The sequence below is a fragment of the Juglans regia genome, chromosome 2, assembly GCF_001411555.2.
Source record: "Juglans regia cultivar Chandler chromosome 2, Walnut 2.0, whole genome shotgun sequence".
Classification (NCBI taxonomy): Eukaryota; Viridiplantae; Streptophyta; class Magnoliopsida; order Fagales; family Juglandaceae; genus Juglans; species Juglans regia.
This window is the reverse complement of record NC_049902.1, coordinates 3,066,828-3,082,996: the sequence shown is the minus strand read 5'-3', so window position 1 is coordinate 3,082,996 and position 16,169 is coordinate 3,066,828. Positions and strand designations below refer to the sequence as shown.

Genomic DNA, 16,169 nt, shown 5'->3' with positions numbered 1-16,169 from the left:
TAAAACTGAAAGCTATAAAACAGGAAACTTATATCTACAGATTTGGTAACAGACTACCAAATCTCCTAAAATCATGGGATAAGAAAAACTGATCTGTTAGCTGTAGATCTCCTAGATATTAGCCCCTAATATTGCTAACAGATCCTTAAACATAAATCTCTCTATAATTCTACACTCCCCCTCAAGCTGAGCGGTAAATATTAATTAACCCCAGCTTGGAACTCAGATCATCAAACACCTTTCTCGATAGAGCCTTGGTAAGGATGTCTGCTGTCTGAAGACATGTAGGCACGTACAACATCTTGATTTTTCCTTCCTCTATCTTCTCCTTTATAAAATGTCGATCAATTTCCACATGTTTTGTTCTATCATGATGAACTGGATTTTTGGCAATGCTGATTGCTGATTGATTATCACAGAACATTTTCATAGGTTCTTCATCTGAAATTTTTAATTCCTTTAGCACCCTTTTTAACCAAATTCCCTCACAAATACTGTGTGCCATTGCCCGGAATTCAGCTTCTGCACTGCTTCTTGACACCACTGACTGCTTCTTACTTCTCCAAGTGACCAAATTTCCCCACACAAAGGTGCAATATCCTGAAGTTGATCTTCGGTCTTGTACTGATCCTGCCCAATCTGCATCGCTGAACACTTCAATATCTCTTCTTTGGTTCTTCTCAAAAAATAATCCTCTACCTGGTGTTAGTTTCATGTATCTCAGGATTCTATACACAGTTTCCATGTGTTCTTCATTTGGATTGTTCATGAACTGACTTACCATGCTAACAGCAAATCCAATGTCTGGTCGTGTGTGAGATAGGTATATTAGTTTACCTACTAATCTTTGGTATCTTCCTTTGTCCACGGGTGCACAATTTTCCTTAGCTCCTAGTTTGATAGTTGGATCCATAGGAGTATCTACCGGCTTACACCCGAGCATTCCAGTCTCTTTTAAGAGATCTAGGACATATTTTCTCTGAGAGACAGAGATTCCCTTTCTTGACCTTGCAATCTCCATACCTAGGAAATATTTAAGATTCCCAAGGTCCTTGATTTCAAATTCTGCAGCTAGTAAACTTTTGATGGTGCAGATTTCCTCTTCATAGTCTCCTGTTAGGATTATGTCATCCACATACACTATGAGGACAGCAAGTTTTCCTGCAGAAGAGTGTTTAACAAATAGTGTATGGTCCGTCTGACATTGAGAGTAGCCATGCTTCTTCACTACCTTTGTGAATCTTTCAAACCAAGCTCTTGGAGATTGCTTGAGCCCAGATAGAGATCTCCTAAGTTTACAAACCTTGTTGCATGTAGTTTGTGTCTCAAATCCGAGGGGAATTTCCATGTACACTTCTTCAGTTAGGTCCCCATTTAGAAAGGCATTCTTGACATCTAGTTGGTGGAGAGGCCAGTCAAGGTTTGCAGCCAAAGATAATAAAACCCGAACTGTGTTTAACGTGGCTACAGGAGCAAATGTCTCCTCATAATCGATTCCATATGATTGGGTGAATCCCTTTGCAACCAGCCGTGCCTTGAACCGATTAACACTCCCATCTTCATTATATTTTACTGTGAAGATCCATTTGCAGCCTACTGGGCGTTTCCCGGTTGGTAAGTCAGAGATTTCCCAAGTTCCATTTTTCTCTAGTGCATGAATTTCTTCATACACTGCTGATTTCCATTCCGGTGAGCCGAGAGCTTCTTGTATATTATTAGGAACTTGGATGTTGTCGAGGTTGGCAACAAAAGCTTTGAACTTCGGTGACAATCCTTCATATGACACAAATGTGTATATCGGATGTTTTGTACATGATCTTACCCCTTTTCTCATAGCAATAGGAAGGCCACTGTCATCATTAGTTTCAAGATTAGTGTTACCTAGTGGATCTTCACTTGGTCTAGGACTTGAGTCAGACTCTTGGGTTTGCTCAATAGATGCTTGTTGTTCCATCTCCTTTTGGTTCTTTCTCCTCCTTGAGTAGGTAATCAATTCATCACTCTTTGTTGATTGAATAGTGTCCAGATTTTGAGGTGTGTCCAGATTTTGAGGTGGATTGTTGGCTTGATCTTGAGTAGGAGGTTCTAGGAAGTAAGAAGACTCAAGGGAGAGATTTTGAAGAGGAAGTGATTCATGATTTAGTGATGGGCAAGTTTGGTCAGAATTATGAGAGACATGAGGTGATTCTTCAATATCCCAAAGCTGATATTCTATGATAAAATTAGTCTCCCCCTGAATATCAGATTTGGGGAAATAAGGTTGTTGCTCAAAGAAGGTGACATCCATGGAGTGATAGAATTGTTTAGTGACCGGTGAGTAGCATTTATATCCTTTTTGAGTTGGAGAGTACCCAAGGAAAATACATTTATGAGCTCTAGGATCAAGTTTGTCCCGGTGTTGTTGATGGACATGGACAAAAGCTGAACACCCGAAAACTTTGAATGGGATGGTGGAGATGAGACGAGTAGTGGGAAAGGATTGAAGGAGAATTTGACAGGGAGTCTGGAAGTTAAGAATCCGAGATGGCATCCTATTTATGAGGTATGCAGCAGTAAGGATGGCTTCACCCCAGAAATATTTTGGTACATGGGTAGAGAACATAAGAGACCGAGCCACATCAAGAAGATGCCGGCTTTTTCTTTCGGCAATACCATTTTGCTGAGGAGTGTTAACACAGGAACTTTGGTGAACAATACCATGACTCATGAGATAATCATTAAGGCTGGAATTGAAATACTCTTTGGCATTGTCAGTTTTCAGAATTTGAATTTTTGCTTGGAATTGTGTTTGGATCATGGTATTGAAGGTTTTGAAGATCTGGTTTGCCTCAGATTTTTCTTTCATGAGGAATACCCATGTGAGTCTAGTGTGATCATCAATAAATGAAATGAACCAGCGAGAACCAGTAACATTTTTTATCCTAGAAGGGCCCCATATATCACTATGAATCATGGAAAAAGGTTGAGATGCTTTGTAGGATCTGTTAGGATAAGAATTTCGAATATGTTTAGAGAATTGACAGATCTCACATTGAAATTCATTTGGATTTTTACTATGGAATAATGAAGGAAACAACTTCTCAAGATACAAGAAATTTGGATGACCTAACCTATAGTGCCATAACATAATTGCACTATCATTATTAGACTGACTCATAGACAAAGAAACAAGACTACTGGACACTGAACAATCTGATTGATGAATTGCTCCTTGAGGAGGATCATTAACCTCTAGAAGATAGAGCCCCGAACACATCTTAGCACTGCCAATCGTCTTCCCCGAGTCCAAGACCTGAAATACACACAGATTTGAGCCAAATTTAGTAACATAGTTGAGATCCCGAGTGAGTTTACTAATGGACAGTAAATTGCAATTTAATTTTGGTACAAGTAGAACGAAATCAAGAGTGATGTTCTCTGAAATTTGAACCGAGCCTGTACCAGCCACCTTTGAGAGTGAACCATCAGCTATTCGCACAGTTAAATTTTTATAGCATGGGGTGTAAGTTGAAAACAGCTTCTCATCCAGTCATATGATCAGAAGCTCTTGAGTCTATAATCCATGGACTGAGCCTCTCCTTGTTAGCATTTAGAGCACTTAAAAAATTACCTTTTTGTGCCAGGGATCCGGTACCAACTACAGTGGGAGCTGGTGCAGGCAAGGATTGGCTGAACATTTTCTGCAAGATCTCTATCTGTTCCTTGCTGAAGGGAGTTGGTTCGGGTGGAGGTTGTTAATCCATGGAAGCAAGGTTGCCTCGTCCTTCTTTGTCATTGGCAAACCGGGAAGGCCTCCAATCTGCTGGTTTGCCATGAATCTTCCAGCAGTTGTCCTTGGTGTGACCAGGACGTCGACAATGATCACACCATGGTCGCCCTTTCTTTGGTCTGTGATCGTTGTTGTTGTTGGATGGATTCCCTCTCACCACAAGTGCTGAACTCTCAGGATTTGTCACAGAATCTTGAGATCCCATCATGATCTTCTTTCGACTTTCCTCTCTCCGAACTTCTGAAAAAGCTTCTCGGATATTTGGTAGTGGTTTGGATCCTAAAATTTTTCCTCGTACTTCATCAAGGTTCTTATTTAATCCAATCAAAAATTTGTATATTCTTTTCCGTTCAATTATTTGTCTATACCTGATTCCATCATTCGGACAGCTCCAATTGTGCTCCTCGAATAAGTCTAGCTGCTGCCAATACCGATTGAGAGTGTTGAAGTATTGAGTCACTGTTAATTCTCCTTGGCGGAAGTCATGAAGAACACTTTCCACCTCGAATAATTCCGATGTATTCTCATTGTTAGAATATATTTCCTTGGCAGCATCCCAAATCTCCTTTGCTGTTCCATAGAGAAGAAAGTTTTCTCCAATGTCATTTGTCATGGAATTAATGAGCCATGACATGACCATATTATTCTCGGCATTCCAGACTTTGAACTTTTCATCCGTCTTGTTTGGTTTGGCAGCATCTCCGGTGAGATAATCATCTTTGCCCTTTCCGCATATGAACATCATTACGGAATGGGACCATTGGAGATAGTTGTTCCCATTCAGTTTGTGTCCTGTAATGGGCATGAGGTTACTATCATTGTTGGAAGCCATGGCTTCCTGATTGGAGGTGATTTGGGAAACGGTAGCTCTTGAATCACATTTCCCGTATTTGGTCATATGAGGGAATTAGGGTTCAGAGATTGCTCTGATACCATCTTGTTTGTGGAAGGAAAGAGTAAGATTCCACTATATTGAAAATAAGGTTACGGGCCCCTCTTTATATAGATGATAATGCTCATCTATTTAGGGATATTTACAGCTAATCTAGAAAGGAAATCAGAACTACCTAAAACTGAAAGCTATAAAACAGGAAACTTATATCTACAGATTTGGTAACAGACTACCAAATCTCCTAAAATCATGGGATAAGAAAAACTGATCTGTTAGCTGTAGATCTCCTAGATATTAGCCCCTAATATTGCTAACAGATCCTTAAACATAAATCTCTCTATAATTCTACAAATTTGCAGCAAGATGCCCATAACCTTTGCAACTATAGCATTGAGTAGTGCTCAAATCCCTCCCTTTGGTTTTTCCTTGAGCTGCATATGCCACAGGAGCTGGAGTAGCTTGTTCCACGGCTATTTGAGTCATCAGTCTTTGCTCCTCTCGAAATATCTCTCCCAAACACATATCAAGTGGAGGCACAGGATCTCAGTTCATCATATTAGCACGAATAAATTCAAATTCCGGCCTTAGTTTCATAAGAAACTGTGCCCGCATACTTGCTTCATGAACAACTTGAATATCGGCCAAACTTCTTGTTGGAATTGAAGTGTATACAATATCTGTATACTCAGCCCACAAGTTACAAAAACCAGAATAAAACTCCTCCACAGAGAGCTCCTTGAGAGATATTCAACATCTCTAGTTCGAGTTGAAATCTCCTAGCTGCATTATTCTGAGTATACAACCACTTGAGATGATTCCACATATCACGAGTATTCTTGAATGAGCGTAAATTCAAGATAATATGGGGATCAACAGATCCAAGAATCCAAGACATGACTTGGGCATCCTTACTTTCCCAAGAAGCCCGCTGATCTTTGTCTTATGGTGCCACACTACTCCCATCAATATGACCCCAAAGTTCCTTTCCTTTCACCAAAAGTTGTGTTACAGAGATACTTTTATGCTTTCTATATCTAGATGGTATAGCAGATAAATAGATAACGTCTACAGTAAATAGACTCTTCGTGTACAGTAAATAGACTTAATGTGTAAATAGCAGCTGACATGTAGAGTAAAACCAGCAGTAATTAAGCGCTAGAATCAATGCTCGGTTGTAACCCTTTTTCTATATAAATTAAGGAAAACAATAGAAAGAGGTATTCAGACCAATCTTGACAAGGTATCAGAGCCTCTAGTCTAATATTCATCTCTATGATCTTAATCCTTGAGTGTTGGCTTGTTGCGACGGGAGGACTTTTTTTTCTCGCTGTTTCCGAAAGTTTCTCTTGCTTTTTTTGGTATTCTCGGTTGGGAGTCGGAGCTATCTATGGTTGGTTTGTTGGTGCTTGTCGGCAGTTTCTGGGTAGTTTCTGGTGGCTGAAGACGTGCGGGTGCCACCTTTGGTGAGTATCGGCAATTTCTGTGGAGGTTTTTTTATGGCAGTCCGAAAGTTTCTGGGTGGTTGTGTTGCAATCGGATCTCTCTGCTAGTTTTCGTAATTTTTTGGGCAGGTGTCGAAGTATTTCTCCTTCGTCCGTAAGGTATTTCTCTAAAAAACAAACTGATTTTGGGCCCTCGTTTTGTGAAGTGCCTTTTATTCTTGTGACTTTGGGCCCTTTATTTTTAGTCTGGGCATTTTGTTTTGGGGGTGGACTTATTTAGGACCTTGGGCCCCCCCTTGTTACCGTGACTTTGGGTTTGGCTTATTTTGATCCTAATCTTGCCACTTATTTGATTGACTACTTGAGCATATTTCTCTAAGTGCTTTTCATCATGTCTATTGAAAATACTATTGTTCGCTTCACTGGAAAGAATTTTTCTACGTGGAAATTTCAGTTTAAGATTTTTTAAAAGGAAAAGAATTATCAAATCATATTGATAATTCTACTAAAGTTCCCACTGATGAAAAAGAATTTGCTCAATGGGAGGTCAAGGATGCCAAGGTAATCTCTTGGCTATTGGGCACGATTGAGTCCCATCTTGTGACCAATCTTCGCTGTTTTACTACGGCTCAGGCTATGTGGGATTATCTTCACCGTATTTACCACCAAGATCATAGTGCTCGGAAGTTCCAATTAGAATTGGAAATTAGTACTTATAGTCAAGGCAATTTACCTATCGCACAATTTTATTCTGGTTTTATTAACCTTTGGTGCGAGTATTCTGGCATTGTTCATGTTAAGGTTCCCACTACGGCACTCGCGGCTCTTCAAGCAGTTCATGCTGAGAGTCAACGCGATCAATTTTTAATGAAACTTCGACCCGAATTTGAGCCCGTTTGAGCTGGTTTGTTGAACCATAATCCGGTTCCTTCTTTGGATATTTGTTTGGGAGATTTGTTGCGTGAAGAACAACGATTATCCACTCAGATGGGTATGACTTCTGAGAAGGTCTTTTCTGAGACTATGAATGTAGCCTATGCAGCACAAAGGAGAGGGAAGAACAAGTTGCAATGTTTCAGTTGCAAGGAATTTGGTCATATCGCTCGCAACTGTCCTAAGAAAGTTTGCAACTACTGCAAGAAAGAGGGTCATCTCATCAAAGATTGTCGAGTACGGCCTCAGTCTTCTTCTTCATCTTCTGCGCCACCTATTGTAAGCTCTGATTCATCTGTTCTCACACCAGCAATGGTCCAACAGATGATTGTGTCTGCTTTTACGGCCTTAGGCCTGCAAGGTACGGGTACTAACTCAACTTCTTGGATTGTTGATTTGGGTGCTTCTAATCATATGACTGGTAATACGACGGGTCTCCATGGTGTTCGTAAGTATAAAGGCACGCAAAATATTTAGATCGTTGATGGTAGTACTCTTCCTATTACTGTTGTTGGTAATTTGGGTTCTTCATTTTGTGATGTTTTAGTCTCTCCTGGATTGTCTACCAATTTGATTTCTGCTGGACAATTGGTAGATAATAATTGTGATGTTCACTTTTCTCGTGGTTGTCTTGTGCAGGATCAGGTGTCGGGGACGGTGATCGCGAAAGGGCCTAAAATAGGATGTTTATTTCCCTTACAGCTTTCTATTCCTAATGTTGTTTCTCTTGCTTGTACGGCTACTGCCAATACTAATGAAGTCTGGCATAAGAAATTAGGTCATCCTAATTCTGTGGTCTTGACTCATCTTATGAAACATGGCTTATTGGGCAATAAAGATTCATTTTCTTCTTCTCTTGTATCTTTTGATTGTGCTACTTGTCGTCTTGGTAAAAGTAAAACTTTACCTTTTCCTGCATATGGTAGTCGTGCTTCTAACTGTTTTGAGATCGTGCATACTGACGTTTGGGGTGTGAGTCATATTATTTCTCATGGTCAGTATCGTTATTTTGTGATGTTTATTGATAATTATAGTCGATTCACCTGGATATATTTTCTCCGTTCTAAAGTTGAGGTGTTTTCTGTCTTTCAAAAATTTGTTGCGCTTGTTGAGACACAGTTCAGTACTTGTATCAAAACTTTACGCTCCGACTCAGGGGGGAGTACATGTCTCATTCTTTTCAAAATTTTTTTCAGCAAAATGGAATCATTTCCCAGCATTCTTGTCTATATACTCCTCAACAAAATGGAGTCGCTGACCGTAAAAATCGTCATCTCTTAGATGTCGTTCGTACTTTGTTGATTGATTCTTCTGTACCTTCTAAGTTTTGGGTTGAAGCTTTATCTACTGCTATCTATTTGATCAAATCGTTTGCCTACTACTACTTTAGATTATGATTCTCCATATTTTTGATTATTTGGCATATCTCCTGAGTATCAATCCTTTCATATCTTTGGGTGTGTTTGTTTTATTCATCTGCCACCTGTTGAGCATCACAAGCTTGCTGCATAGTCTGTCACGTGTGCCTTTATGGGCTATAGTCCTACTCAGAAAGGATTTATTTGTTATGATGCTCATGCAAATAAATCCCGAATCTCACGGAATGTGATTTTCTTCAAAAATCAATATTTCTTTCAGTCTCAGGTTATTTCTGATCCTCCTATTACTCTTCTTCCCGCTTTTGATGATGTGTCTTCTTCTATTAAGCAATTTCAACCAGGTATGATGTATCATCGACGTCTTACCCCTTCTTCAATGCCCCTTCCAGACACTAATTCGTCACCTGATTCTACGATTCCTATACCTCAGCAATCCACTCGGGTTACACATCCACCAGATAGGTATAGTTTTCCTCACCTCGCTTACTACCACTCTAGACACTATTTATGTTCCTCACTCTTACACTCAGGCATCCACCCAAGCGTGTTGGCAGCAGGCCATGCAAGAGGAAATCCAAGCTCAAGACAATCACACTTGGGACCTTATAATTTGTCTCTCTGATGTCAAACCTATTGGTTGTAAATGGGTATACTCAGTCAAGTTTTGAGCTGATGGCTCATTGGACAAATATAAGGCCCGTCTCGTGGTTCTTGGGAACCGACAGGAGAATGGTATTGATTATGAAGAAACATTTGCACCTGTTGCCAAAATGACTACTGTGCGGACTATCTTGGCACTTGCTGCCTCACAAGGGTGGTCTCTCCGTCAGATGTATTGCTTCTTGTATATGTTGATGACATTGTGATCACTGGCTCCGATACTGAGTTAATTAAGCAATTACAACAACATCTCAAGGCCTCTTTTCACATGAAAGATCTTGGTCCCCTACAGTATTTTCTTGGCCTTGAGGTACAACTTACTCCAACTGGTATGTTGTTACACTAGCACAAATACACGCAGGATGTTATTTCATTGGGTGGTCTCCAATTGGGTAACTCTGTTTTTACTCCCTTGGAGTTAATCTTAAGCTTCTTCAGGAAGAAGGGGAGCTTCTATCAGATCCATCCTTGTATCGGCAGCTTGTTGGGAGTTTGAACTAATTGACGATTACTCGTCCTGACATTACTTTTGCTGTACAACAAGTTAGTCAATTTATGCAGGCTCCCCGACATCTTCATTTAGCTGTTGTCCGTTGCATTATCCGATATCTGAAAGGCACCTCTACACGCAGGTTGTTCTTTCCTAAAGAATCTTCCTTACAGTTGGTGGGATATAATAATGCTGATTGGGCCGGATGTGCATATACTCGTCGCTCTGTTACTGGTTGGTGCATGTTCTTAGGCAATGCACTCATTTCTTGGAAGAGTAAGAAGCAAGACAGAGTTTCCAAGTCCTCTACTAAGTCTGAGTATCGTGCTATATCTTCCGCATGCTCTGAGATCGCATGGCTTTGTGGGTTATTGGGTGAACTTGGTTTTCCTCAGCTACATCCCACTCCTCTTCATGCTGATAATACCAGTGCCATTCAGATCGCTGCTAATCCTGTTTTCCATGAGCGTACGAAACATATCGAAGTCGATTCCCATTCTATATGTGAATCCTTTGACAAACATGTGATTACACTCCCTCACATTTCCACTGAACGTCAAACTGCAGACATATTCACTAAAGCTCTTTCTCAGAATCGGCATCAGTTCTTGGTTGACAAATTAATGCTTCTTGATCCACCAGCATCAATTTGAGGGGGGATGTTACAGAGATACTTTTATGCTTTCTATATCTAGATAGTATAGCAGATAAATAGATAACGTGTATAGTAAATAGACTCTTCGTGTACAGTAAATAGACTTAACGTGTAAATAGCAGCTAACGTGTATAGTAAAACCAGCAGCAATTAAGCGCTGGAATCAATGCTCAGTTGTAACCCTTTTTCTATATAAATGAAGGAAAACAATAGAAAGAGGTATTCAAATCAATCTTGACAAGTTGAAACTGAAAAGACCACGCATCATAATTCTTTCCATTGAATCGAACCATAAGAGAATCTCTAATTTCAGAAGACATGATAGACAAGAAACCCTAGCCACAACAAACCTTGCCGAGAAGCACCAAACTGCTCCAGATAACGCCGATAGTCTGAGAAATTATCACCCACACGCAATACAACGTATCGCAGCCCAAAAATCACTCATAGAATGTGCCGACAACCTCAGAAATCGACAATACACTCTCTGAAACAGAGTGCCAATAATCACCTCTACAGACGAATTTTTTTTTCGAAATAGACGCCAAAAATTGATGCAGACAGCGTCGATAATGCACAAGAAACACTCAAGAGGTTGCCGAAAGTCACAAGGAACCCCAGTCTTCAACTCAGACAATGCCGATAGTCACACGAGAGGCCAAGAACAAACAATGAAGGCACTGAGAAGCACACAGAAGGCCAAACACGAACTCAGCCAGCGCCGAGAATGAAGAACCCACAAAGAAGCCCCCAAGAAAGGAAAAAAAAAATCGTAGAAACAGAAAAAAATTATGAACCTGCTCTTGATACCATAACAAATTTCTTTCTTTGACTAAATACCTCCTCCTATTCCTTCTCATTCATTAAGTAGTCAAAAATAGATTACACCAAATCAGCCATTTGAAATCTGACTTCCCATCCTACAGGGATTCAAATCTTGGATAAGATATGTTTCCCATACTTATCTACTTCATCTAAATATTCAACTTACAAATCATATAAATCCTATACAGCTGTACAAATACATCCATACCCGAAATACATAGATAACATAGGAATTAATTCAAATAAATATAATCCACTAATACGAACGACACATAACAATGCCTTTTCGGTTGGCACACCTCACAATCTAAAGATGACACGTATGACAAAGACTCATAACTTAAGGTTCAATACAGAAAGAGAAGGATGACAAAATGACAATATCATTGGAAAGGTGATAGCAAAGACTTGAGTGCCCAAGGAGGAGCTACCATGTACAGATAGGACAGACCACTGATTTCATACCCCATACTAACCATCCTCATTGCTTTAAGATCTTGAACTATATACAAAGACAGGTAAAACCTTAAAGAGCACTGAAAGTTTGTGAAACTGTGCTGGTAGACAATGCATGAAAGATAAAACAGAATTTTGAAGGGCATAGAATAGGTCTATATCAAGACTAAGTTGTGTGATTCCTGGCCTGCAACTTTTTCTAGGACCATAAACAAGAGTAACAATTTGGGGTGCTCATATTGATTGACCCCACCCTGGTCTTAACTCAATGAAGGCCTCCTATCGATCAATGTAGCCCGTTCAAGTCTGGAATTACTTCAAATAAGTGATAGAAGTTCAAAGCTGCCAACAATCTATGCACAAATGTGCTCATATTTCATCCAGCAAGCCAACTAGAAAGCGAATAACTTCAAAATCTAGTCATTTGGCATAGATGAAACATTAAGGAGTGGCAAATAGATATTCCACTTTTCACACACCCAAAACTTTTGAATTATATTCTTTGAGAGTGAGGGTCTATTTGGCAACATAATTGTTTTCAAGTATAGATATTTCCTTTCCAAATATAACTCAAACATAAAACACTTTCAATTTCAAATCTTCAATTTTTTCATATAATCATTACAACTTTCCCAAACTCCCAAAAAATACAAAAAGAAAAATACTACATTTTCAAATTTCGAAACAAAAATAATATTCGAAAATTAAATTCAAACAATTTTCTAACTTTATAATATTTTCATTCAATTTTTTTTCTCTTCTTTCACAAAACCCAATAAAATATCTTAACTCAAACTATTTCACTACTATTCACAGATATACTGAGATATTCTAAGTCTATAAACGGGCCCTAAGGCCTCGTTTTAATAATGAGGTATTCTCAAAACTTCTCATAATTTCCTTCCCAAACATCACTCAAATACAAAACACTTTTCAATTTCAAATATTCAACTTTTTCTTTTAATCATTACCTAATTATTATCCAAACACAACCCAATACAACTTTCCTAGGCGAAGAACATGTAGCACTGAACATGCCTGAGGCAAACAATTTCTTAGGCGAAGAAGAATCAACACAGTATTCATGAACAAGTTCTGTTGCCCACCACATCAAAAAAGCACACCAGCAATGATTTCCCAACAATCATTATGTCATCACCTTCGTTTACAAGCATAGGTTTTAAGCTTAGTCCTGCCACCTGAGCCTAGTTGCACAACCAGAACAAAGGAGCAAAAAGAAAAGGAGGCTAAAAAATTGAGGGTTTTGGAAAAGAGAAAAATATATATCCTAATAGCTTGCTCTGATACCATGTAAAAAACGGTTTGCACAAGAATGATGAAGCATGAAGGAGAGGAAAAAGATGATTAATCCTCCTCGTCAACATTCTATTATATAGAGATCAAAGTTGAAAAATTTATTGGCAAGTTGATATTCTCCCTAGACTTTCTTCACTACAAAAACTACATAACAAACTTTCCAAAACAGGAATAATCATACACAATTGGTTCCCAAAATTCAAAATATTTAGCAAGGAAGAAGAACATGGTAAGTGCTTGACACAAATGAGCAACCCCCCATGATTCCGATTTATTTACATGGTTCCATGCAGATGGTCACTCCATAATTCTATAAACACTCTTGGAACTGCAAATATGGAACCACATGCTGCCAAGCATGGTCGCTTGGAACCTTATGCTTTCCGATTAGACTGATTTTGAACTTTTGCATCTTTTCTCAAAATTTAATGCTTAGATGCTAAGATAGAAAAGACAGTGCTGTGTGCATGTGCATACATGTGTCCGCATGAACATACACGTGTACGTACATGCACACAAATACATATGCAGACATCCACGTGTGAGTGTGTGTAGACACGCATACATATACATACATCCATGTGTGTGTGTCTAAAGAGAGAGAGAGAGAGAGAGAGATTTTGATTCATACAGCATCTTGTCGTAGATCATCATTTCCAGATTTTGCCAGCTGTCGATATTTGTGACCATCAGAACCAAGGCATTCAACCACTTTTGGAGCATTAATGCCATTCATTACCCTGCATGTCTCACCAATATCAATTAGATATTAGCATCACAACAGGTACCATTATTGTAGTAAGAAAAGAAAAAAGAAAACAATAGTTAACTGATATTAAATTGACTTATATGGTCTAATACATACATAACAGAATCTGCTAAACCTTTGAAGTATGGAAAAGAGCCTTCACGATACTGACAGCTACGGTCAACTGGGAAGGTAGCCGTCACTACGGGTACCTGAAGAGTCAACATAAATGCATAACGCTAAAATTTTAGTACCATAATGGCGAGATAAAGGGAAAAAAAAAAAGAGTAAGGCAATGTCAACGAAAACATATATTATGTCATCAAACATTAGTCATGAGAGATGCAAAAATCGACATACAAACTAGGGCATATTAGCATAATTTCATAGGGCGCCTAATATTAACATTTTCTATTTTGAGTAATATAACATGAATCACCCGCAAATGGTGAAAGATTCAAAAATGGAAAGAATCCTTTTATATCTTTTTTTTTATCTTTTTTGGGGGGCAGCGCGGACTGATTACTGAAAAAGTAGGGGTTCAGCTGAGTCAAGCTCTGCGTGAAGTTCTTTGTTGTTTAACAGAAGTGTCGCAACATATAAAAACTGGTCTTGCATTTCATAGCAGTCATCTGGCAATCATGTAATGATGCTATTGCTAAGAAACATAATATGCATGGGGATTTATGATGAATTCAAAAAGTAGTCCAAGGGATGTATGTGTCATCCTCAGAGTAAGCTTGCCTGCATGAACTTGTGGCCGGGGGAATAGGTGGATTAAGGGTTTGCATAATGTCTTCTATGCACTTGTATCGCGTTTACTTGATGAGGAAAAAAGGGCATAGATATCGGACAAAAAGATATTAAGATTGTAAACATAGCACTGTTAGAGAGAAACAAAACCTAGTCCCAAATACAGAGGACGTCAAAGTACTTGCAAGTTCCACTCTCTCTTATCATTTATATGGTGTCATGTTAGTAACCCATCATCATATCTATACAAAACCTAAAATTCACAAAATACAGATTGCATCTATGTACTTACAAGTTCCAGCGGTTGAAGACCACGTATTTCTCTTGGTAGTGCCATCCTTTTATTGGTGTCCTGTTGACATGAGCTAGTTAGGTAGGTGTCAACAAATTAGAGATTCAGCTTTTATGCTAGGAACCACAATATTGAGTTTTTAACGACCATAACTAAGAATAAAAATTTGGAAAACAAATTAAGAACATTGAATAGATTTGACTAACCTCTCTCCTCGTTTCTAGTTCTGCAAGTTTAATATAGATCTCCACCATTTGTTTCATCTATACATACAGAGAAAAACCTCAATTGTTTAATATGAGACTTTACTTAAGAATGGAACCTTTTCGAGATGCATTTATAGAAGTCAGAATGATGGAAATTACTTGTCGTATAATAGTTCCATGATATGCTAATAACTCTTGTAATAGTTTCTCTGCTGCATTTTTTTTATCCAAATCAACAACAAATGAGTTCCGGCTATGCTGTTTGTCCTTGATACGGTCACCATTGGCAAGAGCTAGAAGCTAGTGTCAACAAAAAATGATTGTAAGACAACTAAAAGAAAAAAGGAGGGTGGAAAAGGCCACATTAGCAATACATCCAGTCAAACATGCATGGTTGCATATGATAAAATATGATCCGTGAGATGAAGGTTCTGGCTACTCATTTAACCTATCAGTTGCCACACAGAATTAATCAAAAGACAAATAACACTGGAAAGAAAACTGTATCCCATGCCGTATGCTTCAGAGCAGTAAAAGAAGTAGAACTTGTATACCTGAAAGATTGCATGGTATGGATGGTCAATTGCCATTTTCTTCACCAGAGAAACCAAAGCAAACTGCATAGCCCGACAATCCATGGAAAATAATGAACCCCAATTTCAAAAATAAAAATAAAAACATCACCTCAGTGTCAAACCTGAAAATTACAAGGCCCTGAATGGTCCTTTGAGCTACCCATTCTTGATGCAATTTGATACACTAGAGGTATAAATTTGTAAGATTGAACCTACAAATATATTTAAATAATGCATCAAACAACCCAGAAGAGAAATTATCTGAAGAACAAAACCCTTTTTAATTAAAGCTGCCTTTACAGTGTACCTCATCAATTGTTCTAAGCATGCTATTTACAACATTCTGTCTAGAAGAAAGACTGAACCACAAGGAAACTAGTCGAAATACCTGAAACCACATATGTTAGGTCCTCAAAGGAAGTTAAATTCACTTGAAAGAAACAATATACCCATTAAATTAATTAAATAGGAAACAATTTCTCACTGGCATTCTCAATAGGTTCAATTCAATTCAAATGTAAAGTAATTGAGATCTAGTGTTATAATATTTTCATGTATCAGACTACCAAGCTTCTTAACCTCAATTCTCCACCTATATAGTGCAGAACATATTTCAATTTAATTCAAATAGAAGACCTGAATAAATAGGTTCATACCACTCTCACATCATATTTGTCCCCTATAACCAAGCATCGCTCATATCCCTCCAATGACAGGCTGAGAAAATTGTCTCTGTCATCCTGTAAGGTTAACGGGAACCAACAAAGTGGGGTCATA

At 38.6% G+C, this 16,169-nt stretch overlaps 1 protein-coding gene across 1 annotated transcript in view; it reads right to left on the bottom strand.

Moving 5' to 3' along the window:
* LOC108991465 (serine/threonine-protein kinase ATM) overlaps positions 1–16,169 on the bottom strand; it is a 113,570-nt gene that overhangs the window by 14,506 nt on the left and 82,895 nt on the right. Inside the window, exons 61-69 of the mRNA XM_018965714.2 lie at positions 16,049–16,132; positions 15,700–15,780; positions 15,515–15,604; positions 15,372–15,434; positions 14,977–15,117; positions 14,818–14,874; positions 14,612–14,671; positions 13,684–13,778; positions 13,450–13,558 (exon numbers count right to left, since the gene is read on the bottom strand). Of these exons, the coding sequence (XP_018821259.2) occupies positions 13,450–13,558; positions 13,684–13,778; positions 14,612–14,671; positions 14,818–14,874; positions 14,977–15,117; positions 15,372–15,434; positions 15,515–15,604; positions 15,700–15,780; positions 16,049–16,132 (780 nt within the window). The remainder of the gene's footprint in view (positions 1–13,449; positions 13,559–13,683; positions 13,779–14,611; positions 14,672–14,817; positions 14,875–14,976; positions 15,118–15,371; positions 15,435–15,514; positions 15,605–15,699; positions 15,781–16,048; positions 16,133–16,169) is intronic.